The sequence below is a fragment of the Ictidomys tridecemlineatus genome, chromosome 3, assembly GCF_052094955.1.
Source record: "Ictidomys tridecemlineatus isolate mIctTri1 chromosome 3, mIctTri1.hap1, whole genome shotgun sequence".
Taxonomy (NCBI): domain Eukaryota; kingdom Metazoa; phylum Chordata; class Mammalia; order Rodentia; family Sciuridae; genus Ictidomys; species Ictidomys tridecemlineatus.
In genome coordinates, this window is record NC_135479.1 from 153,745,060 (window position 1) to 153,771,938 (window position 26,879).

The window sequence follows — 26,879 nt, forward strand, 5'->3', positions numbered from 1 at the left end:
TTATCTCTTGTAATTAAAATATATTCTGAAAATATCATAATCCAAATTATGATAGGTATTTGCTAAATATTATATATAAAGTAACTAAGCATTTTCATGTATTAATACAGTGCCATACTTGTTACTTTTAATTATATCACAGAATTGCAGAATTACTTAACCTTTTTCCTGTTTTTTCTTTGCTATAATGCTCTAAGAGGAAATACTGGGTCAGAGATTATATACACTCTTATGACTTTTGTTTTTATTGTCATATTATTAATCAGGAAGATCAAGCTGCTTTGTAGGGACATCTGTAGCGCTGTAATTAAATCTGTTATTTTATTTTTTAATATTGTTAGTTCATTTCCTCTCTTCCTTTTGTAAAACTTATGGGCTTGTTTCATGAAATGATAGCTAATTAGGACCAGTTCTCCATTAATATTTTATTTGATTTCTGAGTAGAATGAGTTATATAGTACTACTGTGATTATCTCAGTTATAACATTACTGTAACCTCAAGAAACCAAATGGTCTAGGTATCTACCAAATGGAATAGTCTCAATTCAAAACACATTGTGTACAAAATAAAATAAAATTCTTGGATGCCAATTGAAGTGTGTGCAAACTTATAAGACGATCAAATCAATCTAGCTTCAGATTGTGAATATTTTAAGAATTAAGATTAGTACGACCCTTGTAAAGAACATCATACAAAATACATTTTGGAAAAGGTTCAGAAGAGTTTGTGTAGATGTAAGGAAGAAAGAAATTAGTTTGAATGATAAAGTCACAAAAAGAAATATTTAGGGCTAGGAATAAATGTTGGATATTTATAGAGCAGAAAGGAATAAGACATTAATACTGGGAAAGAGTGCAAATGCCGAGTTGAGAAGGTTGATTGGATCTTAATGCACTGGGAGTTTAACAGCAAGGCAGAATTTCATACATTGGCAAAGTAGTGTTACAAATGAAAGAAGAAGTGGACAAATTTGTTAATAAAATGCCAGATGTATTAGAGGAAGGGAAATTGTGAGTCAAAGAGTTAAGCTAGGAAGGGAGATGTTACCATCATCTGAAAAGAGAGGATGAAGGCCTTAACTTCTCAGGACCAATAGAAAGGAAAGCTGGGTAGAGTGACACTCCTGAAACAAATGCCTCTTAGGTTTTGGTCACCTCTGGTGGCTTTAGAGATGGAGCAGTCAATTTCATGGAAGTGAAATAGTGGTCACTAGAGGCTAGGAAAAAGAAGGGGAGCAGGGAATAGAGAGTAGTTGGACAATGGGCAACAAGACACAATTATAAAAAATAAATAAGTTCTAAGTCCTATGGCACAACAAATTATTATGTGTTTTATAAAGAACTAAAAAGGAGAAGTTCAAAGCTTCCCAGCACAAAGAAAGGACAAATTATTTAGGATAATGAAATGCTAAATACTCTGATATGATCATTATTCATCATGTACAGGTATTGAATTATCACCCTGTACCCGATAAATATGTAGAATTATTTTGTGGCAATTTAAAAATACTGTAGGAAAAAAAAGAAGAAAACAAGTCTAAAGATTCTACTACAAGTGACCAAGGCTTAATAATTAATAGGCAATAGAGGCAGGGTAGGTAAAAAATCCTTTGTACAGTCATCAGTTCCTCCAGTGGAGGGGTGGTGGGAGTAGAGAGCCCTTGAGCTGGCAGGCAAAAATAAGGCCAAAGCCTCCTCCACCAGAGGGCACCATCGGGAACATCAGTCTTCACACAAGCTCTATGAAAATATGACCTTTCTAGTCAAAGTTCTCTGCGTCCGGAAATTATTCTCAACAAATACTTTTGGATTAAAAGTTGCCAGGGGTCCTAGAGAAAAGCAAACTCACATGACACTTTACTATTGGATTTCCCTTCTGACGCAGTGTAGTTAGGAGAGTTGAGCCATGTGCTTAGACTGGGATCCTAACTCCTCTGGGTAATTTTGGGCAAGTTACTTAACTGTTTTGTGCTTCAGGTTTCTCCTCTGTAAAATAGGGATAATAATGAGTTAGCATTGGCCCATATCATTCTTTTGGTGGGTATAAAAAAGAGTTGTTTCTTTTGGGAAAAATAAAGTATCCAACATGCACAACTGTATATGGTATAGATTATAAATGTACCTAGTTCATGCTTTTTTAAAAATATTTTTTAGTTGTCAATGGACATTTATTTTATTTATTTATATATGGTGCTGAGAACCGAACCCAATGCCTCACACATGCTAGGCAAGTGCTCTACCACTGAGCCACAATCCCAACCCTTAGTTCATGTTTTTTAGCATTAAATAACTTAATAAATGTTAAGTGTACAAGCAGTGGGAATGCTGATTTAATAAATTAATTTGAAGTGGTTCCAGATATTATCCTTATTTGAAATCAGATACTGTTATGCTATAATCTTCCTGGTTCAGTAACAGCCTCACAACTTATCTAACATCTTATAAAATTTGATAGTATTGTACTTAAAATGCAGAATCTCACCTATCAAGGACTTTAAACACATCTCTAATTTTTGATCAAGTAATTTTACTCTTGGATTAGACCCTTAAGAAATGTACAAAGAAATCTACATATATACATATTGAAAAATTGCCAATAACATGTATCCTAATCACAGTGATGCAAAACTATTTGTAATGCTAGAAAGATATACATCAAAATGGGTTTTTCTGGAGTTATGGGGTTATATCTGGGGTAGTGGGTTTTTATTTCTGCATTTTCTTATTTTCCCATATTCAAACATTTTACATAATCAAGGCAAATCACCCGTAAAAGTAACTCTCACCTACTATTTGAGACATAAATATCACCTACTATTTGAGACATAAATATCACCTACTATTTGAGATATAAATATCACCTACTATTGAGACATAAATATATATATAGTCATCTGCTTTAGTGACATCTCTTTCCTTCTGCACACTTGCCAGGTGCTCTCAGGGTCAGAATGGGGCAACCTACTGCTTTGGGAAGCCAGTCTCATCAAAGTGGAGCTCTGTCGATCTGGAATGAAGCCTTGTCACCAAGGTCCCATTAACCAGATAATGCTGGATGAGGGAGAAGTTATCACTGCTGGGTCAGATGGGTGTATTAGGGTAAGTTTTCTTGATGCTTGGACAGTCACACCCATGTGTAAGACTTTCAGATCATTCAAATCATTTCTTCAGGGTGGTGTTGATGGCATAGTAGCACAGCTGCCTTTTCAGGTGGTTTCGTCAGATTTTCATTTCTCATAAAGGTCACGTGGTAAAGGAAATCAGTTGTCATTTATTCCCAAGATCAGCCCTTTCAAAACAATGCTTCTCATGTGGGGAACATTTGCATTTCTGTCAAGATTAATTTCTGTGTCTTAGCACTGAAACTTTCTGAGGGGACCTCTTGTTCTTTTGGGGTTCAGTTGATGAAATAATAGTTTCACAAAAGGAAAGGCTGTGTTATTCCAAAATGCCCAGTATGAATGGGTCATTTTCTAGAAACAAAAGTGATAAAATTTTGCTATCTCTTATTGAGAATAACAATTAGAAATATATTTGGTGAGCTGATACAAATATATTTGGTGGGTCTGCCCTTGGGCGCTATTCTCCTTGCTCCTAACACCAAAGGAACTAGCCTGCTTTCACTTGTGAATGCTATTCTGCTTAAAGCTTATGTTAAGCTGATACATTGTTTCTGCATCTAAGTCCCATAGTTGCTGTTCTGTTGCAGATCTCCCACCCACCCAGCACCTTCTGTGAATATGTACCTCCCTCTAGATAGCCAATGTGTACTTTTGTGATTTGCATTTGGTACATGTTCTTTCTGGGACCTTTCATAAGAAAATGATAATATTCTCTTGACATCCTTTAAGAAATATTATCAGAAATAATATTACAATTTAAGAAATAGTACTGGGAAGCAGTGTGGAAATTTCTTAAAAAACTATGAATGGAGCCACCAAATGACCCAGCTATTCTACTCCTCAGTCTTTATCCAAAAAACAAAAATAAGCATTCTACAGTGATAAAGCCACCTCAGTGTTTATAGCAGCACAATTCACAACAGCCAAATTATGGAATCAACTGGATGCCCATAAGTAGATGAATGCATTAAGAAAATGTAGTATGTATATATGTATAATAGAGTTTTACTCAGCCACAAAGAAAAATGAAATATGGCATTCGGTGGTAAATAGAAAGAAATGGAGAAAATCATGCTAAGTGACATAAGCCAGACTCAGAAAATCAAAGTCCAAATGTTTTCTCTCATATATGGAAGCTAGAGCAGAATAAGGGAAAGGACACAGTGGGGGAGGGGATCAAATATCATAAAGATACAGGAAATATGAGTGGAGTAGATGTGGGAGAATGAGAGGGAGGAAAGAAAGGAAAGGGGAAAATAAATGGAATGAATTTAGAAAAATCATGCTATATTCATATATAAAGATGCAAAAAGGAATTTCACTTTTATGTTTATATAGAAGAAAGGAAGATTAATAGAATAGAGGAAAGAGAATAGTGGGATAAAAGAGGGGAGGAAAAGGTGATAAATGGGCTTGCAATCAAATTCCTTCCATGTATGATTTTGATTTTGTCAAAATGAACCCAAGTCCTACATAGAATTATAATGCTCTAATAATTTTTTAAAAATACAATCATCTGATCCTTGATAAAGGCACCAAAAGCATAGAGGAAAGACAGTCTTTTTCACAAATAGTGCTGGGAAAACTGGATATTCATACGTGAAAGAATGAAACTAGCTCTCTATATTTCATCCTGCAAAAAAGTCAACTCAAAATGGATCAAGGACCTAAGCATTAGACCAGGGACCCTGCACCTAACAGAAAAAAAAGTACTCCCAAATCTTCATCATGTTGGATTAGGCCTCTACTTCCTTAATAAGACCTCTAAAACTCAAGAAATAAAATCAAGAATCCAATAAGTGGGATGATTTCAAACTGAAAATCTTCTTCTCAGTGAAATAAACAATCAGTGAGGTGAACAGAGAGCCTACAGAATGGGAGCAAATTTTTAATTGCTAGGATATATAGAGAGCTCAAAAATTTAACACCAAAAAACAAAACAAAACAAAACAAAACAAAACAAAAAAAACCAAATAACTCAATCAACAAATAGACCAAGGAATTGAATACTTCTCAGATATATAATCCATCAACAAATATATGAAAAAATGTTCAATATCTCTAGTAATTAGACAAATGCAAATCAAAACTACACTTAGATTTCATCTCACTTCAGTCAGAATGTCAGTTATCAAGAATACAAGCAAAAAGTAAGTGTTGGTGAGGATGTGGGGATATAAGTATACTCTTACATTTCTCATGGGAATGCAAAGTGGTGCAGCCAATCTGGAAAGCAGTATGCATGCAGATTTCTTAGAAAACTTGGAATGGAGCCACCATTTGACCTAGCTATCCCATTTCTTGGTTTATACCCAAAGGACTTAAAAACAGCATACTACAGGGACATAGCCACATCAATGTTTATAACAGCACAATTCACAATAGCTAAATTGTGGAACCAACATAGATGTCCTCCAATAGATGAATGGATAAAGAAACTGTGGTATATATACAGAATGGAATATTATTCAGCATTAAAAAATAAAATCATGGCATTTGTAGGTAAATGGTTGGAGTTGGAGAATATCATGCTAAGTGAAGTAAGCTAATCTCAAAAAACTAAAGGCTGAATGTTTTCTCTGAGAAGTTGGTGCTAATCCATAATGGGGGTGGAGGCGGGGCCAGGGAGCATGGGCAGAATGGAGGAACTTTGGATAGGGCAAAAGGGAGGCAAGGGTAGAGAGCGGGCATGGGGGTAGGAAAGATGGTGGGATGAGATGGACATCATCACCCTAGGTACCTGTATGAAGACATGAATGGTGTGAGTCTACTTTGTGTACAACCAGAGAAATAAAAATTTGTGTTCCGTTTGTGTACTATGAACTGAAATGAATTTTCCTGTCATGTATAACAAATTAGAACAAATAAATAAATAAATTTTTTTAAATGCTAGAAATGAGGAAAGAAATAAAAACACATTTAAATATGTATAAATGTCCATGAACCATCAAGGTCACAATTAAACAGAGAAAAGAACAAAGAAAAAAAAAAGATCCCATGAAAAGTGAAAGAATTGTTTCCATTTGTTCAAAAGATACTCAGCTTTCCTTCTCGGCTGTTAGATGGGGTTGTCTGAAGTATGATGCTTCTCCTCCTCTAGCAGGGTTGCTAGAGTGAGAGAAGTAATTCCAGTAGGTGGAACTCCTGGAGGGAGGGGTTAGGCTTTAGGTAGGCTCTTCACTGGATGCCAAACGCTTTTGAGATTTTAAGTCAGAGCGCCTCTAGGACCCAGCAATTACCAATCCACTCTGGAACACTGAACCCCAGGCTCTCCCCTGGATTCCACTTGCATAGTGGAGGAGCAAATTCTTAGTCCATTTTATCAGCTGCAGACCCCAAGTTTCCTGGTCTGAGGTTTAGTCTCCACCCTTACTCTTTTGAATTCTCAGCCAAGCATGTCTCTCCCAGAGGGTCCTGTAAGCAGCTGGATTAGAGGGATGGGAAGAGAGCCAGGGGGGTTTCCATGACCAGTTGTCCCTTGTGTAAACTTCTCTCCACATTTGATAATCTCCTAGTCACTTAGGCACATTCTGTATAGTAAAGGGTGGGTTTGCCAGGCCTGTATTTCGGCTAGATTCAGGTTTGCCTGGTCTCAACTCCCTCAGCTGCTGGTCTCTGTACTGTGACCACAAAATGGTTTCTTCCTCTGTCCTTTGCACACCACTGGGGGAGATGTGGTTTCTTTCCTGTTTAAGGATAGTGTGCCATGTGCCTTTCAGTTTAATAGGTCAATGTCTTTGATCTCCAAACTCTCTGTACCCAGACATGCCTCAGTCCTCTTAAAAATGTCAGTTCCTTTAATTTCCTCATCCCTCCACTGTGCTCATAGAGGGACTGCATTGGCTGGTGCCCCTAGCTGTAGAAACAGCTGTAGTGCTGGAGATTTTGTGGTTATCTTATTAATATCTAACCTCTTGAGTCCCCGATTTACTTTTGAGTGTCCAGTATTAAATTTCAGAAGTCCCTCCCTGCCTTTTTTTGGTACCAGGGATTAAAACCAGGAACAATTACCACTGAGCCACATCCCCTGCCCTTTTAAAATATTTTATTTGAGACAGGGTCTTGCTGAGTTGCTAAGTGCCTCGCTAAGTTGCTGAGGCTGGCTTTGAACTCGAAATCCTCCTGCTTCAATCCCCACCCTCCTCCCATTTTGCTGAGAAGCTGCCTGTCTGCTTTCTTATTTTCACTCCATGGAATGGCCAGAAAAGCAACCTGCTCTATTCCACCATCTTGAAAACCCTCATTTCTAAACTTGTTTCACTTTTCAAAGCCTACCCTGGTGTCTTCATTCCTCAGACTGTAAATCTCAACCCTTTACCTTCAAGGGAAAACCTACCCCAATTGCCATGGATTTGTCTGCTCCTAGAATCTGGCCTTTTCCACCCAACCAGGCTAATCCATGGGACAATAACAGTCTTCCAGAAGTTACTTGCCTATAGTTTGGGTCTAGGATAACATGGCAGGCAGGGTATGTGAACAGATCTCTCTGGGGCAAGAGGTGGCATTTAACGGAAGTCCTCCTGAGTCTCTGCCATCCATGGTGAAGTGAGACAGTGCTCCTTCAGCCTTCTGTGGTATTCTGGTCTCTCCTCCCAAGGAGCAACTATCCTTATTTGAGATAGTAGAGTATAAATTGGTATTAAGGAAGAGAAGCATTTTCTTTAAATAATTTTTTATTGGCTCATAATAATTTTAAAGAATAATGAATTTCATTGTGGCATATTCTTACATGCACATCACATAATTTGATCAATTTCATTCCCCAGTACCTCCTATTGGTCTTTTCTCCTTCATCCCCTTGACCATATTCTTTTACCCTACTGGTCTCACTTGTATTTTCATGAGACTTTCCCCCCTCCTTTTTCCCCCCACTGTCTTCTCTTTAGCATTCACATGTGAGAGAAAATATGTGACCCTTGACTTTCTGAGTCTAACTTATTTCATTTATCATGATGCTTTCCAGTTCCATCATTTTCCTGCTGATAGCATAATTTTGTTCTTTTTTATGTTTGAATGAAACTCTATACGTACACCACATTTTCTTTAAGGAACAGAAACATTTTTTTAATGAAGCCATCATCTATATGTGTTTTCTCAGCTTATAATTAAGATAGTACTTGAATCACTACACAAGAGTATATTTCCCCTTCCAGAGGCATTCTGGTGTATGTAAAACAAGGCTCACTATAATGTCTTGCTGAACAACTGAATTATTTACTATTTATGGACACTTTTTATAAACAAAAAACCTTCCAATAAAGCTCCTTTCAGGCAAATTAAAAGTATTATGTAAGATAGTACTTTCTCACTGAGCTTGGTGGTGCAAGCCTGTAATCCCAGCAGCTTGGGAGGCTGAGACAGGAGGATCGCAAATTCCAAGCCAGCCTCAGCAAAGGTGAGGTGCAAAGCAACTTAGTGAGACTCTCTCTCTAAATAAAACAAAATAGGCCTGGGAATGTGGCTCGTGGTCAAGTGACCCTAAGATCAATCCCTGGTACCATCCCACCCAAAATATAGTACTTTATCATTAATCTCTACACATACAAAGGATACTAAAATGATTTTTTAAAAAATATTTATTTCGTTGTCGACAGACCTTTGTTATTTATTTATTTGTATGTGATTTTGAGAATTGAATCCAATACCTCACACATGCTAAGCAAGCACTCTGCCACTGAGCCACACCCCAGCCCTTAGAATGATTTTTTATACCTCAGTTCAGAATAAGATTTTAGAGGTCAGGTTTGGTGGTATTGTAATTACTCCTACTCATTGTTAATTTTCATGTAACAAGTATGACTTTTGCAAAAAGTTGTAACTTCTGGCTTAGAAATAAATGAAACTACTGACTGACTATTTTCTTATTAATTTTACAAGATATGGGACTTTGAGACAATAGACACTGCTGATACTATAGATGATACTGGATTATTGGAGATTGAGCCTATTAATGAACTTCAAGTAGATAAGAATGTCAAACTATTTTCTCTGATAAAAATAAATGCACCTGGATATAACTTGTGGTTGGCTCAGGTAAGTTGCATTGTTCTCTCTGGGCTTTTGAAAATCACCAAGATATAAAATTAAAAGAGTAGTATAATTGATTGTCTGGATTGGATGTCCTTTTAACTATAAGTATTATGAGATTGCTTTGCTTATTGGGTGGTTGTATTCTAAAGTATATACAAGTTGCTCTTATTAAATGCCAATCACACTTTATAATATATGTAAGCTTTTGATATTATTGTTTGTTTTTACTTTAACTAAAAAATAGAAGGAAATATTTTAATTTGATGAAAATTCAAAATGAAAAAATATAACATATTTAAGTGTTTAATTTTTTAGGATGCCAATGGAGCCATATGGAAGCTTGACCTTAGTTTTTCAAATATCGTAAGTTGTCCTTTTCCCTTATCTTATATAGTAAAAAATTCATTGAAAGATACTTTATATTTCTTCAATTTGGTCATTATTCCAATAAAAAAATCTACTAAACATGCAATACTCTTGGACTCTCTCGTTATGATTTTTACACAAAAAGTATGTCTCCTAGCCAAATTTGTCCAGAAAGTAGCAATGGGAAAGCCTAGCATTACACAATGCACTTTTTGTAAATATGTGGGATTTTCATTTATATTATGTCATGAGATGCTCACAGCTATCTTCTTTAGTAGGCAGATAGTGGTCATCATTTCATTTTATGGAATTTGAAATAACTCGCATAAAATCACAGTCATTTGTACAAAACCAACACTCCATCTGGTTTTCTTAATTTCAAAGTACAGTGCTTTTTCTAACTGGTTATTCTTTTTCTTATTTCTTTTTTAAATTTATTTTAGTTGTCAATGGACCTAATTTTTATGTATTTATATGTGATACTGAGAATCAAACCCAGTGCCTCACACATACTAGACAAGCGTTCCACCACTGAGCTACAACCCCAGCCTACTTCTTATTATTTCTATTCAAATAAAATCAGACGTGTGTAAAAGGGTTCTCTTTGTACTGCTATAAACTTGACCTTAATTCTACATCACCTTGTCTTTGGCATTAACTAAGTTGTTTGTTCTCAGACCCAGGATCCAGAATGTCTCTTTTCCTTCCATTCTGAAGCTATTGAAGCCATGGCTACTTCTCCTCTCACTTATCTCATGGCCACAACTGCCCTGGACTGTAAGTGGGAACTCTTAGTGAAAATATATCTGGCCTTATTTTGTTTTCAATGTAACTTTTTATATGTGTTAATTAAAAACATATGAGAATTTGCCTTTGGGAAAAAAGTTTTTCCTTTGGGAGCACAGGTGAGGTAGGTTGCTGTGGAGTGGAGAGGGTGGAAAAGCATCAAGGTTATTGTGAGAAATTAAAATGAAGACTCAAGCTCTTTAAGTTGTTCATGAAAATTCATTTTGATATTATCTATGTTCATGCTCTTCCTAGTTTTTCCATCATCTTTTTTTTTTTTTTTGATTTATGGCAAATCAGTGTAGCCTGTCCAAGGTGAAACCAATCTACCAGAGAGTCATCAGTTGTCTTCTTCATTATTCATTTTTATGAATTATCTGTATGAGGATGGACAAGGAAAATTTTTAATAATGAATGAAGGGTTGTTGAATTGCCAGCTGATTTGGTTATTTATGAAATCTCTTTTTTATAATACTCAACATAAAAGTGAGTCAAGATCATTTAAAGAAATATTATTTATATAATTTGTTTTTTTTAAAACCATCTCTCTGTAGGTTCTGTTCGAATCTATGATTTTGCTAGCAAAAATCCTTTGACTCAGATGAAATTCAAACAAGGAGGTACTGCCCTCACCTGGGTACCCCGAATAGTAAGTTTTATATTATAATGAACTTGTACCAGATTCTATTTATTCTAAATATATCATTGCTATTTTATGGGAAGACAGATAGTTCTGACTCAGAATTTTAGAAAAGAATAAAAATTTTGTTAGTTTATTTCACTCAGAACATAATAGAAATAATATCATGATTTCACTAATGTTATGGGGTTGGTCCTATTTTGAATGAAAATGGTATTTTTTAATGCCAACTACAGACTAGTAATAGTTCAATGTGGCAAAGTCATTACCCAGGAGGTCTTTGTGTATCTACCTGCTTCTGATTTCATTCATCCTGTTAATATTTCTAGAGTGTCTACAGTGTGCTGGGTTTTGTTCTAGGTTCTAGGAATACAGCAGTGAACCAAAAGATAGAAATACTTGCATTCCTGGACTTTAGTCTTTAGTGGGAGGGAGGCAGAGACAGATGATACACCAAATAAATAAATTAAGTACATGCTCTGGTATATAATGACAACAACTATTGTGAAAACATCGACAGGGATAGGGATTTTTTATCGGTTATCTATTACTGTGGGATATACTACCCCAAAGTGTGGGGTTATAAAATAATAGTTATTTCATTTGCTCACATGCTATTTGGATTGGAAATTCACACAGGTGATAGCAGGGATGTATTGTCTTTGGTTCAGAGTCTGAGGCCTCATCTGGGAAGACTTGAATGGGGCCTGGAATAATCCACAGGCTTCTTGATCACAAGGCTGGCACCTGGGTTGGATGACTTGAAGGCTGGACTAAGCTGGGATTATCACAGGAGGATTTCCCCAATGGCTTCTTCATGTGATTTATACTTCATCCCAGCATGCAAGCCTCAGGGGAGGCTTTTATTTATTTATTCATTGGCATGGGGATTAACCTGGGGCACTTTACACTGAGCTATATCCCTAGCCCTTTTTATCTTCTATTTTAAGAAAGGTCTTTCTAAGTTGATAAGGTATCACCCACATCCTGTGTGGGTGATGGAATCAGGGTCACTCCACATGGATTGGTCTGGCAACAAAAAGTCCACACAAACACGCAAATACTTTTGCGGGGTCAGGAATGGCTCTGAGACCTCAGGTGTCAGCTCCCATGCTGGAGGGCAAGAGGAACAAGGGAGGCAAGAGAGAGAGTGCGTACCTCGAACCCCTATATTTATTAGGGAAAAAACATTCATAGAATATTCCACCCAAACAAGGCAAGGGATTGTGTTACAAGAAACTGGGGCGGGAGTAGCCCAGTCCCATTGGATGACGCCCAAGCCCAGAGCTGTACTTCCTTGCCTAGCAAAGGTAAGGCCCACTTGCTTTGCACAACATGCCATGCCAGTTCAATACCCTCATTACTCATTACTCATGGGTGAGGGGGTGTGCTTATCTCTTGTGCAGGGTGGCCCCCTGACAACAAAGGTCTTACTAATTTTCTGAGACTGTTCTCCCAAATCAAAGGGATTATAAGTATGCACCACCACACCCACTGTAACACACCCTTCTTACATGGTGACTCAGGGCTCCAAGAGATAGTTTTCCAACAAACAAGGCAGAAACTGATGGTCTTTTATGATCTAGTCTCAGAAGTCAAAATATTTCTACTATGCTCACTTGGCTAAGTGGTCACATAGTCACAAACCCCATCCAGATTAAAGAGAGGGGGACTTTCAACCTCATCTCTCCATAGGAGGCATGTCAGAGTATTCTCAGCCTTGCTTTAAAATGCCATGAAAATATTTGGGGGAAGCTGGGCATGGTGGTGCATGTCTGTATTTCCTGTGACTTGGGAGACTAAGGTAGGAGGATCACAATTTTGAGGCCAGCCTCAGCAACTTAGTGAGGTCTTAAGCAATTTAGCAAGACCCTGTCTCAGCAATAAAAATTAAAAAGGGCTGGGGATGTGGCTCAGTGTTACAGCACCCCTGGGTTAAATCCCTGCTGTGTGTGTGCGCGTGTGTATGTGTGTGTGTGTGTGTGTGTGTGTGTGTGTGTGTGTGTGTGTGTATAATCCTTACTCTTTTGGGTTAAAATCAAAGAGAAAATGTTCAATCCCAAAAATAGACAGGGAGACTGGAATGGAGGAGAATGTTATAATGGGATCAACACCAGAAAAAGAACTTAGACCATAAAAAGAACTTATGAATTTCATCTTGAACTCATGAATTTCATCTTGAACATTTTGAATTTGAGGTCTCCTTAAGACCTTATAACGGTGAGGTTAGAATAAGTACAAGTGACAAAGCACTTGGATCGGTAGGCCTAGTCTTCAAATATAGCCTATGCCCTTTATTCATTTATTCACAGAGTTGTGTGATGTTCATACAATGTTTCCTTTTTAACTTTATATCCAAGTAATGATCATACAGATGTTATGCTTGAACTGAAATATCTTTTCTGCATACCCAACTCCTTGCCTCTGGAAGACTCCACATTATTCTTGATGACTTGGCTCAGATCAAACATCATCTCCTCATGGCTTTCTGTAAACACATCTTCAAGTAGACTTAGGTCTTCCTTCCTCTGTGTGTTCTCCTCTAAAGATTATGTGCATTTCTCTGACAGCATTTATTATAACATACTAAAATTGTTTGCTTTTTTGTTTATCTTTTCTATTAGACTTTTACTGTGACAGCCATACCTTATTCTTCTTTACCTCCTGTGCCTCTACAGTTACTAGTACATTTAGACACTTAGTAAATCTTTGTTGAATGGAGTGCAATTTTCTTATTCCGAATATTCTTATAATTGCCTGGCCTCAGGGATGGTCATTCTGCTTTAAAGGATGCCTGGGCTTTTGCACTTCTCCCCACTGCCCTCCAAGACAGGATATTTAGTGCATACAGACATTACTGGATTTATATCTCTTGCTCAGAATTTTCTTCTAAGCTGCAGATTAAATATCCTCTCCATTTTGAGATTTTAAGGGGACCTCAAACTCAAAATGTTCAAGATGAAATTCATGATCATCTGTTCAATCCCAGTCATCACTCCCTCTAAAACAACAATGGGAACAACAACCCCCAACACACACACCTAGCTCTCTTCCGATATTTTCTGTTTCAATAAACTCTAGTATCAGTCATCCCTGACACATTCCCCTGCCTTATTCCCCATATCCAGTCATCACAAATAGGGCTATCATACTGCTTTCTAAAATATATCCACATCCCTCTTCTCTACTACAATACCTCAGACCAAGTGGCCACCACTGATCTCCTGCAGTACAGTAGCCATCTCTTAGAATGCCTTCCAAAAGGTTTCCTTACACCCTATCTAGACCAACTTACACCTGTTTTGCACACTGCAACTTGGATGAAAGTTTTGAAACAGACTGACCAATGTCACCTCCCTTTCTCCTATAATCCCTAACTACAAACTTTTTGACAATTTCCTATTACTATTTAGACATAGGCTACCTATGTGTCATGTAAAGCAATTTCATAACCATGTGCCTGCCTATCTTCCACTCCAGCCTCTTGTGGAAGTTCGGCTTCCTCACTCTAGTCTGCTATAGTGGAACTATGACTTCCCTGAGTTATGTTCTTTTTTGACCAGAACCTTTGCACAAATTATATCTTCTTTCAGGAGTTCATGTCCCCCCTCCTTGTATCTAGTTAGTCTCTGAGTATCCTTCTAATCTCAGATCTACTATCTCTTCCTTATGGAAGCCTTCAATCTAGGTCAGTTTTCTTTTTTGTATGTTCTCAGAGAATATGTTTCTCTTGTTCATCACTTGCTTCAGTTCATATTTCACACGAATTTGTGTGATGATAGGGGACTTTAAATTCTGAAACCAAGGATTGAGTCTATTTATGTTCACTGTTGAGTCACTGGTGATAGTATCCTAGGATGCTGCAGCAGCCACCCTGCTATGTTTGCTCATTAAAGCTTGCATTGCCATTGTTTGTCCTTCTTGTAGCCCTTAGTGATTAAAAAACATTGTCCTAGAATGATAGAGGTTACCTGAAAATGGTATGAGAAATTACCAGTGGGCAGCCAATGTAAATTACCCAAATTGAGATAAAACGACTTATTTGTCCTGTAGTACACATTTCTAAACTAAATTTAGGTCCTGCACATTCAATTTTTTTTTTCAGGTGAGCTACTCTGGAGCACAAATTGCTGTAGGATTTGAAGATGGGGTTGTTCGAATTCTTGAACTTTATGATCCGAAAGGGCTCACAATTTTTGCAGGACGGAAAAAAGTTCCCGATGTCGATATATTTTTGAAACACGTTTTCAAACCCCATACTGCTCAAGTCACTGCTTTAGCATATGAACGTGATGCAGAAGTTCTAGCCACAGGGGTAAGCTGAAGATTCCCCTCCTGGTTCCTATTGCAATGTGATGGTTAACTTTACCTTATAAGTCCACCTACTTAATTGTGCTTTACTGAAATTAATTATCTAAGAATATATTACTATTTTGCTTTCACTGTATTTATATTCTTTCAGTGTACTCTGTTCACAACATTTAAGATATTCTTACCAATTTGTAAACATTACTCAATTTAGTTTTTATATATTTTAAATACATAGAAAATTTCAACTGCTAGATGTATTATTTATAAATCAGCATTTTATAGTGTGGGTACATTCTTAAGTAGAATTACCATAGCTGAGTGTGTAGCTTAGTGGTAGAACACTTGCCTAATATTCACAAGGCCCTAGGTTCAATCTCCAGGACTGCAATAGCAACAAAGTTGAACTGGCATTAATGAAGAGAATAACTGAAAAATTTCCATGCATTAAGATGTGAGCATATGCATTATAGAACTTTTTGTGAATTGATTTATGTATAAGAATGATAATCAAAATTTCAGAACCACATACTAGAACACATGGGGGAGATAAAGCAAATATTTGAAGAATTACTTCAGAATAATCTGAGATATATGACCATTGTATGTATAAGTATTCAGTGTATATAACATATACCATTAAATGTTATTCATGTTCTAAAACTAGATTTCATAGTAATGTAAGTTTGTTGGGTGTACCTCTTTTAGAGTAAAGATCAAACCGTCTTTTTCTTTGAAGTGGAAAAGAATTATAAGCCAATTGGTTACATTAACACTCCTGGACCTGTTTGCCAACTAATATGGTCTTCAATCTTACATGTGAGTCATTATTACTTTTCCTCAAGCTTCAATCTCAATTACTATGTATGTTTTAGTCAGCTTTTTCGTTGCCATGACCAAAAGAACTGACAAGAACAATTTGAGGAGGAAAAGTTCATTTTGGGGCCCATAGTTTCAGAGGTCTCAGTTCATAGAAGGCTGGCTCCATTCTTCAGGGCTCAAGGTGAGGTAGAACATCATGGTGGAAAGGTGTGGCAGAGGAAAGCAGCAGGGAACATTGCACCAGGAAGCAGAGAGAGCCTAAGATCAGCTCACAACATATACACCAAAAGACCTGCCCCAATGACCCACCTCCTCCAGTCATACCCTACCTGCCCAGTCACCACTCAGTTAATCCCACCTATTCAGTTCATCAGTTAACATACTGATTAGGTTAAGGTTTTCACAACCCAAACATTTCACCTCTAAACTTTCTTGTCTTGTCTCGCACATGAGCTTTTGGCGTATATCTCACATCTAAACCCTAGCAACATAGTGAAGTGATCTTGTGGCTAGAGAATAGTGAGTGGAATTATTAGCCCCAACCTTTGGTTATCAGGTGGCTTGGTCAGTTGAGCATCATTCAGGATCTCTCTGCTCTCCTCACCACCTTCCTTCTCTTCTGTACTCTTAATTAGGTGGCCATGAACATCTCTCAAAAAACAGGGTTGTATCAGGCTTTTCTTCAACAATGATGACTTGGGCCATTGTCAGAGTACACACAGAATACAGTTGTTGGGTACACATGTCAGATTGTTCTGACTTGGATCAGTCAATTGGTCTCTCTGACAATCAGAAGCTCATTTCTAAGATCTAAGTCCTTATCTTTATATGTAGACAATGTATGTTGTGAATTTAGAGCAGGGAACTATGAGGAGAAAAGTTACAAATTATTATTATTAATATTTTATATTATTGTACCTTAATTTTGAGGACTCATGACATGTGGAGACGTGACAGGTGCAGGGGGTTCAAAAGAAGGGAGTGATAACTGCACAGGAATCTCTGTATGAAACGTGTAAATGTTACGTCACAGCATACAACATAAGTGCATCCTTTAGTCATTTCCCTTGGCACAAAGTTAAAAATCAAAGCAATATTTGCCAGTGCTTAGGAATGGTGAGCAGGAAGGGAGTGGGTATTCCTACAAAGGGGCATCTTGAGGGAGATTTTTGTGGTAATGAGAGAGTTTGTATCTTGATTTCCATGATGATTACATGAGTCCACACATGTGATAAAATGACATAGACTTATACCTGTTCTATACTGATGTTGATTTCCTGCTTTTGGTAGTGAAGGGTACACGATACCCTTCTGTACTAATTTTTCAATGTCCTTTGAATCTATACTTGTTTCAAAAAAAAAGTTAATTTTTTTAAATAGACATAAAAGATTTTTAAAACAGCACAATTTTAAAGTCATTTCAAGAAGTGTTGTCTGTCAAGTGTTTGTGTTTCTAATATTATTTGAGGATGACTAATGTCAAAGTAAATTATTTATGTACTCTACATATACTGCACACTTCATTTTTTCAAAAGCAATGGTTCTTTGCTTCTAATACCTTGTCATATCTTGTACCTGCCTAAAAACATTAAGTTTCTGCCTGTTGTTTCTGGGTATTTCTAATGAAGTTACATTACATATGCAGACACAAGCATTTGCCAGTGGGGTTATAACATTACAAGAGAGACAGATCATAGGCAGTGTGTCTGTTGAACAGCTGTGTTCCAGACAAGCTGTGACCAGGACATGAAAGACTAGACAGAGATATGTAGAAAACAGAATTTGGTGATCTTTAGATTTTTCTGAGGATTATTTGAAGTGTTTAAATAGAATTCATTCCTGTTAATGTTCTTTCTCCTGTATTTCTCTGGGTCTACCATTCTCCTAATCACCAAAGTCAGAATCTTGAAAGTGATTCTAGTTTCTGTCTCTAACCACCTTGGTCTTCAGTGTTTTACTAAGTGCTATTAATTACACATCTAAAACATCTCTTGAATCTCTCCCTTCCTCTATCTCATTTTTGTTTCTTACTGTTTAATGTTTCATGCTTTGGATCTTGATCTTTTCCACCTAAAATGGCCTACCTCCTTGTCATATTGGCACACATAAACTAGCTTTTAACACACATACACAGACTCCATTTGCTAATATTTTATTAAGGATTTTTGCATCCATATTCACGAAAGTGTGGTAGATCATTTCCACCTTTTAAAATGGCCTTGCCAGGTTTTGAATCAAGGTATTTTTGGCTCCTATAAAGAGAATGGACCCAAGTTATTTTTTTTTGTAGAAGTATTTTTAAAAAATATATTCAGTTTCTTTAGTAGATATAGGACTATAAAGAGCTAAAAGAAAATAATTTTTGAACCACACTTTTATACCCAGGAGTAGCATCTTTCATAATTGATTGTGGAATAAAAGATAATGTAACCATTGGGATGAAATGAACAAATCATGTTCCCATATGGCATAGGGCTATGTAAGTACTTCAAATGCCAAGGCCCAGCAGAGTGTCAGGCTCACTTTTCTGCATTTTCTTTCTTTCTGGGATCTTGTTGCCTTACTTTCTTATAGTTTTGGCCTTCCAACTTTTTCTCTTCATTTCTGAGATAATGCCTAAAGCTCTAGGACATAGCATTCTACTTGGCTTCTAGGTTCTGTGCTGTAATTGACAAATGTACTCAGGAGAAAAATGTACAGAGAACGTCCAGCTCACCTCGCTGTGTTTCTCTTCCCTTTGGCTTCTTGACCCCTGAGCCCTGGCTTTGCTGGTTCTTCTCTGATTAGCTGTTTTAGAAAACTTTTTTATGCTATTGAATTCAGGTTGTTAATATTAGAAATTTTCATCTATGTTTATAAGCAACATTGCATTATTTTCTGTCCTCATATTTCATCATCAGACTTGTTATTAAGGCTACCCCCTGAGAAAAATTGAGAACTAATTCCTCTTTTTCTGTTCTCTTGAAGATTTTTTATTATATTAGAATTTTGAATGTTTGACAGATTTGGTACCAGAGTCATCTTAACTGTTTTTTTTTCCTTTATGATATAATTTTAAAGTTTGAATTCAGTGTCTTCAATGATTACAGTGATATTAAGATGAACTATTCTTGACTCAATTTTGGGAAGTACATGTTTTTTCCTAGGAAACTTTCTTTTGAATTTTAAAATATATTACTTGTCATTTTGATAATATCTTTAATATCACAGAATCTGTAGTGATATGCCCTTTTCATATTTTATAGTGGTTATTTATATTCTCTGTCTTCCTCTGACCCTTTCCTTAATTAGTCTTGGTAGAAGTTGATCAATTTTATTAGTGTTTTCAAGAAGCATTTGGCTTTATTATTTTTTATTTCATTAAATTATGCTCTTTTATCATTTGCGTACATTTACTTTCTTATGGTTTATTTTATTATATGTTGCCCTACTTTCATGAAATGGCTATTTATACTTCATTATTCGTCTTCTTTATAGGCATCGTTCTGAAACTATATAAGTTTTTGCTATATCCCACAAGTTTTAATAACATATTATTTTCATTATCATTCAGTACAAAATATTTTTTCAGTTTCATTTTGATTTTTTTGACATTCTGGCTATTTAGAAGAATGTTCTTAATTTCCAAACATAAGGAATTTCTAATTATCTTTTTATTATTGATATCTACAGCAATTGCATTTTAGCAAAAGAATAAATCCTATATTATTTTAATACTCTAAAATTTATTGATGAGAAGTTTATAAATGCTCATCTTATGCTTGAAAAGAATATATATTCTTAAAACTATGTGCATTCTACTTTGTATTTTTATAGCTAAAGTTTTTAAATTGCATAGTTAAATTATCCATATTATTTGAATCTTCCACTTGGTTGTTGCTGCTAGAGATATTTTATAAATCTTTTTGTTTCATTGAATATTTTCCCTTCTGAGTTTGATGCTTTTTAAAAAATATTGTGAAGCCATACTATTATTGTTTGTAATTATAAATTAGTAATTTTCTGGTGAATTGAGCCTTTTATTATTATGAAATAACCTTTTATATCTAGTGATGTATATCTTTTACATAATATAGTTTAATCCTAAAAAGTATCCAAATTGATAATCTTTGTATATTAATTTGAGCATTTATTTTAAAGTAATGTTATTACTGTTATATTTTAGATTAAATCAGGTATCTTATTTTGTTTACTCTTTGTCCCATACTTTCTTATTTTTAATGAAGAATTTTTCTTCCTTTATGTGCCTTCTTTTGCACTGACTTAAAAAAAATCATTCCAATTTCCCTTCTATCCGTTTTGAAGTTTTACATCTATTTCTATTCTTTTAATGACTGTCTTTCATTTTAATATGTATTTTCAACTCATGGAAGTTTAATATTATATCAGTACTTTCCTGCTGGAAAATATAGATATCTTAGTAGCATCTCTCTACCTTCCTTCTGGAATGTTATCCAATTGTTGTGTGTTTTAAAATTTAAACTATCTGTGACATTTAAAAAATAGAAATGGGGCTGGGGATATAGCTCAGTTGGTAGAGTGCTTGCCTTGCAGGCACAAGGCCCTTGGGTTCAATCCCCAGTACCACACACACAAAAAAAATCAGTTAGGGTTCACTAAGAATTTCCTATGTGTTTACCATTTTATTTGCTCCTCATTTTTTTTTTCTGTTCTTGCTACCTGAATTATTTTCTTCAGATCTGCTTTTCCTGCAGGTCAACTGTTAAAAAACTCTCTTAGTTCTTATTTTTCTTTAATTTTTTCTTTAATTATTGAAGCTTATTTCATTTATTTATTTATTTTTGGCATACAATTCTAGATAGTAGTCCATCTGCCTAACAAAATAGAATTGGTGCTTTGAATGGGTAGATGCCAGAACTTCTACCCCAGGTTCAGCAGAGAGATATCATACAAAAATGAGAACTTCCTGCTTTTCCCTGGGAGGGAAAGAGTTGATAGAGGTTCTAAGGATCTCTGGCTATGTCCATTGGTGGAGGTATTCTCCTATATAAGGCCCATGTATGAAGACTGAGAGAAGTATCTTCTTTGTCTAATTCACAGACACTAACACCAGAGACTCACAGAAAGTGAAGAATGAGATAAGATGTTCCAAACAAAGGAACAAGAGAAGTCCCCTAAGACTGACCCTAATGAAATGGAAACATGATTCATTTGATAGGGAATTCAAAATAAGAGTCATAAAGATGCTAACTGAAGTGAACAAAGTGAACATTTCAACAAAGTTATAGAAAACATTTAAAAGTACCAACTAGAAATCATGGAGTTGAAGAATATACTGACTGAATTAAAAATTTGACTAGAGGGATTCAACAGCATACTAACACTAGATCAAACAGAAGAAAAGATAAGTGACCTGAAGACAAATATCTAGATCCAAAATAGATATCCAGATCCAAGAAGTCCAAAGAACACCAAATAAGATGAACCCAAGGAAACACACACTGAGAAACATTCTATTTACTTCTGTATCTACTAGTTCTTCTTCCAGCTTTCACAAAAGAAGAGCTCTCTCTATTCCTATGTATTGGCAATTCTGTCTCTTGTCCTTTGGATTCTACTTCCTCCCACTTTTTTTCAGTTTTTTACTTTATTTTTTTTCTAATCATATAAATTTTACCTCACCTATTTACTGGATAATTTCCATCAATACTTAAAGAAGTTTTAGCATCTCCCACTTACAAACAATAAATTCCTTTGTCTTGTATTGTCCTCCAGCTACTGCCCATCTCTCTTCTTAGCCAACTCTCTCAAAAGGATTGATCTAGGTATTCAATTTCCTTACTTACCATTCCTTCCTTATGTGTTCTTACCTGGCTTCTAGTTTTATCATTTCACCAATCGACTCTTCTACAGCCACCACCAATAGCCATTTAATATTTAATTCTTACCTACCTTGACTTCTTAGCATCATTTGACCTTGTTGACATTTTCTTCCTCTTTAAAGTAACTTTTTCTTTGATTTTTATGATGGTTTTCTTCCTTGGTTCCCTCTCTCACATCTTGCCATTCCTTCTCCGTCTCCTTCAACCAGTCGGTGAATGTTAAGCTTTCCTAATGCTCCATCCCAGTATCTTTTCTCTTCTGTTCCATTGCTCTTGGTGTTGCCATCCAACCCCACATTTTTCTTATAAGCCCAAATGTGCCCAAAGACACTTTCACATAGTGTTTTCTTTATATAGCATGCTCCTTCAAACCTTCCCCTAATTCATTGTGTTTTCTTCAACCTTTACCTTGAAGCTTTGGTACCACATTCTCAGGAAGCTTTGCACAGTCTATTTGTTCTGTGCTACCTATGCACGCTTTTACAATTATGGTTTACATTAATATTTGTGAATTTCAAAATGTCAGACTGTTCCTTTGGAGGTCAGATCTATAATGGTAGGGACTATACCTATTTTCTTTTTATTATTTTAATTCTAGTATTTAACAAAATACTGAGTTCATGGTAGATACCCAATAAGTATAGAACAGAATAACTAAACAAATAAACATTTCAAATAATGTGTCTATGTAATATCAAGATGAGGATTTCTCACTCATAGTTTTGGAACAAGAAATAAATCTGTGCTAGTGAGATTAATTTGGAATATGTTTATATACTAGTGGAAATCAGGGAATAAGATTTCTCAGAGAATAGTTTTGGAGAGGGATGAGAAGAGGTAAGAGGACAAAACCCTGAAACATCCTCATTTAAATAAACTCAGGCAGATAGAGGAAGAGCTGTCAAAGTAGTCTAAGACTTAATATGCCATCTACATACTGCAGATTATTTTTGTCACTTCTAATTATAATATTCTTCCCTTTGGGCTAATAGGTAATTCACTTAGAAAATATGTTATGGCCTCTGTATCAAATCTAAATCTAATTTTAACTATTAGTTTACTATTTAGTAATCACATAATAGTTAATAATTAGCTATTACATAATAATTAATAATTAGTTATATAATAAGTATTAAGAACTAGACTTATTACCAATAACTACAAAAGGAAGGAATAAAGAATATTTTAAGTATTGTTTATATAAGTATGAATTATATTTTTTGGTGTATAATATTTTTTGAATGACGTTTTAAGAAATTTGCCTAAATGTACAATAAAATTTATTAAAATTTCCATTTTAATAAAATTCTAGGAAAAGCAAAGTAATCTACTGACAAAAAAATATCAGTTGTTTTCTGAAGAAGGTCAAAATAGGAGTCTGGGAGGGCAGGAAAGACAGGGTGGGATACCAAATGGCAACAAAGAAACATTTGGAGGTAATGGATGGTCTTGTGATGTACGCTTATGTTAAAACTGATCAAATTGTACACCTTAAACATGTGTAATTTATTAAGTGTTATGAGATGTCCCCAAGAGCTCATGTGTGAGATAATGTAAGCATGGTCAGTGGTGAAATGATTAGATTAGGAGAGTTGTAACCTAAATTTGATCCACTGATATGGATTAGCTGGGTGGTAATTGTAGGCAGATAGGTTGTGGCTAGAGGAGGTAGGTCGTTGGGGTGCCTTTAGGGTATACATTTTGTCCCTAATAAGTGAATCTCTCTGGTTTTTGATTGCTTCATCCTGAGCTGCTTCCCTCTGCCACACCCTTCTGTCATGATTGATGTTTTGCCTCACTTGGACCCAGAGCTATGGAATCTGCTGACCAGGGACTGAACCTCAGAAACCATGAGCCAAAACTAAACTTTTCAAACTCTTCTAATTTTTCTTGTAGTCTTTTGGTCACAGGGACAAAAATCTGATTAAAATATTGTATGTCAATTATACTTAAATAAAGCTGCTTTAAAAAGAAGAGAAATTTTCTAAATGTAAATGGCATGTTTAATCTTTCTTTTTTAGCCTGCCAGTACTTTATTGATTTTCTGTGAGAATGGTTATGTTCTTGAAGCTCCATGTCCAACCATTAAGGAAGAAGAGGAAGATCGTGATGTAGTTTCCTATGAAATCCATGATATGTGCTTAAAATGTTTCCATTTCACAAGTGTCAAATCTAAGATTCTGGTATGTGATATTGTTAAGGCATTATCTCCTAATATTTTCTCTCTCTCTTTAAGATATAAACTATCCTGTAAGAAATGCTGGGTGAATACCAAGAAAAACAATAAACAAAAAACAACAAAAACACCCTGACCTTAAGGAGCTTATAATCTGGTAGGAAAGCAGCTATTAGAATGTAGTAGTGAATAAACACTAAAATTCAAGTAGTGTCTACTAGAAGGATCAAGGAAGAATTTTAAGGATAGAAGATGCTGATGTTAGAGTGGGAGGAGTGGGAGGAGGTCAAAGATGGTTGCATGGAAGTGACCTTTAATACATGGAAGATTGGAAGGATTCTGAAAAATTGAAATGGAGAGAATGACATTCAAGATTTAGTGGGTGATCATCTTGATGGAAGGCAGAGTTGTGAGTGTTTTCAGGAGATGAAGAATGGATTGGTAAAATGGAGCAAAACAGTTTGTGGAGGGATATAGTAGAAGTCTGTGACCAGAGCTCCTGGAGCCCCTTAAATGCCAGCCAAGACATTTCAATTTAGACCACTGGGATCGTTGTGAGTATTTGAGGAGAATATTGAAGTGATGAGATCCTATGAATTAGGAAGGTAATACAGCAGAATGAACAAAAGAAAGAGGTAAAAGACAGGAAAAGGAGGGACAGTAGTGTAGGGGTATTTTTCAATGACTAGATGATAGACAACGAGAACCTAAATCACAGAGTTATTAAAGCTAGAAACAACTTTCCCCAGGGACTGTTTCAATCCATCTAGGTCCTGCATGGATAGTAACAGGCTCTGAGAGAAAACTATGTTTAAACCCTCTGTTAGGAGGAAATTACAAAATAATTTCTATAAACCAACAATAGGGGTTAAAACAGAAATCCCACAATGATTATTATTTTTAAATGTTATTGTTTGTTACATCAGAGCTATGAGTTTTTCTAGAACCCTATCTTCCTTCTACTTTCTTCTCAATAGTGTAAAGGAATGTTACAGTTGTTTTGATATAGACTTCATGTCTCTTTTAAAAGAGATTAATAGAAATTGAAAAGAGAGAAAAGCAAAAGGAGTTGAAGGCAAAGGAAAGGGAAGAAAGGATAAAGAAGCTAATAGAAGAGATGGGAGAAGATGCAGAAAAAGAATTCCAGGAAGAGGAGGAAGAAGAGGAAGAGGAGCCACTGCCTGAAATCTTCATTCCACCCAACCCCTCTCCCATCCTTTGTGGCTTCTACTCTGGGCCAGGGAAGTTCTGGGTTTCCTTGGTGAGTAACAATGTAATAATTTTTACCCCTGCCATACTCCAATCTAGTTTATAGTTAATATCACCAATATTCTTACTTTCTTTTTCATATGTTAAGGTTTTATTTATTAATTGCTATTCAAGTTGTGAGATTTGATAAATGGATGTTAGTTACTTTTTTAATATCATCTTAACATCTCTTTTGTATGTCTGCTTTTAATATCTGCTATTTTCTGTGACAGGCATACATGTTTAAAGCAGGTCAAAGGGAAGAAGGATCAAGGATAGAAGGGCAAAGGGTTAAGGGGTTTTCTAGCTGAGACTGTTGTTTCTTAGTTTTGCAAATAATAGGTTTCATGGCAGCACCAGCCAAGACTTTTGTTGACATCATATCACTTAGAAATATGGCTGTATGGCATATGGAACTGTAGGAATATGAATTTTTTCTTTTTAAAATTCCACTGTTGCAATGTGCTATGCTGGGAGCTTTGTCCAGTACTTAGGAAGCCCATTGTCTCAAATTCAGTGGCAGGCCCAGGAGCAGCAGCACTGGTGAAACATTGTAGTTATTTTGCTATGTTCAGAACCCTCTGTCCTTGATTCTGTCCCTGGGAGCTGGTCTTTGAATTCAAAGCTATGAACTAAAGAATTCCATGGCCGGCACAGAATTCTCCCTATTCCAGAGGCCACCATCAACTGGGCAGTTTTCAATTGGCGGATTCCACTGAGAAATTTCCAGGAGCAGCGTCAAGTCTGTCAGTTAAAGCAATGATTCATTCTCTGCTCCTGACAACTATTCTCATTTGAATCTAAAAATTTTGTAAATTTCTCTCCTGATTTCTTCTATCACCTTATTTGTCATTCAAAAGTATATTTTTCAGTCTCCATGTGTATACATATTTTCTGTGTGGTTTTGTCATGTTGATTTCTAATTTCATTCCATTATGGTCTGATAAAATGTAAGGAATTATATTATTTTTAAAAATATTACTAAGAGTTGTTTTGTGGTCTAAAATAGAGTCCCTTTTGGAGAATTTTTGTTGTTGTTGTTTTTGTTTTCATTATTCTTGGCTGAAGCAATCCAATCTGCCATTGCAAAAGTGAAAACTTAATTTGATTTTTAGAGGTCATATTTTGTTACCATTTATTTCTCATGCATTTATTTTTCATAAAGATGTTCTGGCCATTAATTTACTTCTCTTGGTATGGAATCTTTGGTTCATATAGAAAAAGAAAGCAAATTAGAATCGGAGCAATATAATCCATCCAGATGATTACTTGTCTTTTTATTATATGGATAGATTTTTCCTAAATAGCCCTTCCTGAAAAATTAAATGTTTGAAGTCACCCCAGACTGAATGCTAGCTATGAAAACAATGACCTGCAAAACCTGTTACCAAATATTACCTATTCCAAATAACACTTGAAGAAATAAAATGGAATTCAGTAGCTAGTCAGAGGTAAAATCTCTCTTGTATTGACTTCTAAGTGGGAATACATTACCATAAAGTATTTATTATTATAATTATATAGTTGTATATAAATGG

The 26,879-nt window shown here is 35.7% G+C and overlaps 1 protein-coding gene across 2 annotated transcripts in view; it reads left to right on the plus strand.

The window, feature by feature from the left end:
• The window catches only part of Cfap44 (cilia and flagella associated protein 44), a 105,614-nt gene that overhangs the window by 25,925 nt on the left and 52,810 nt on the right, over window positions 1-26,879 (plus strand). For both annotated transcript variants that reach the window (XM_005327676.4, XM_040270368.2), the window contains exons 9-17: window positions 2,935-3,099; window positions 9,000-9,155; window positions 9,468-9,515; window positions 10,196-10,295; window positions 10,859-10,953; window positions 15,050-15,259; window positions 15,961-16,071; window positions 23,939-24,100; window positions 25,124-25,354. In XM_005327676.4, coding sequence (XP_005327733.1) covers window positions 2,935-3,099; window positions 9,000-9,155; window positions 9,468-9,515; window positions 10,196-10,295; window positions 10,859-10,953; window positions 15,050-15,259; window positions 15,961-16,071; window positions 23,939-24,100; window positions 25,124-25,354 — 1,278 coding nt within the window. The remainder of the gene's footprint in view (window positions 1-2,934; window positions 3,100-8,999; window positions 9,156-9,467; window positions 9,516-10,195; window positions 10,296-10,858; window positions 10,954-15,049; window positions 15,260-15,960; window positions 16,072-23,938; window positions 24,101-25,123; window positions 25,355-26,879) is intronic.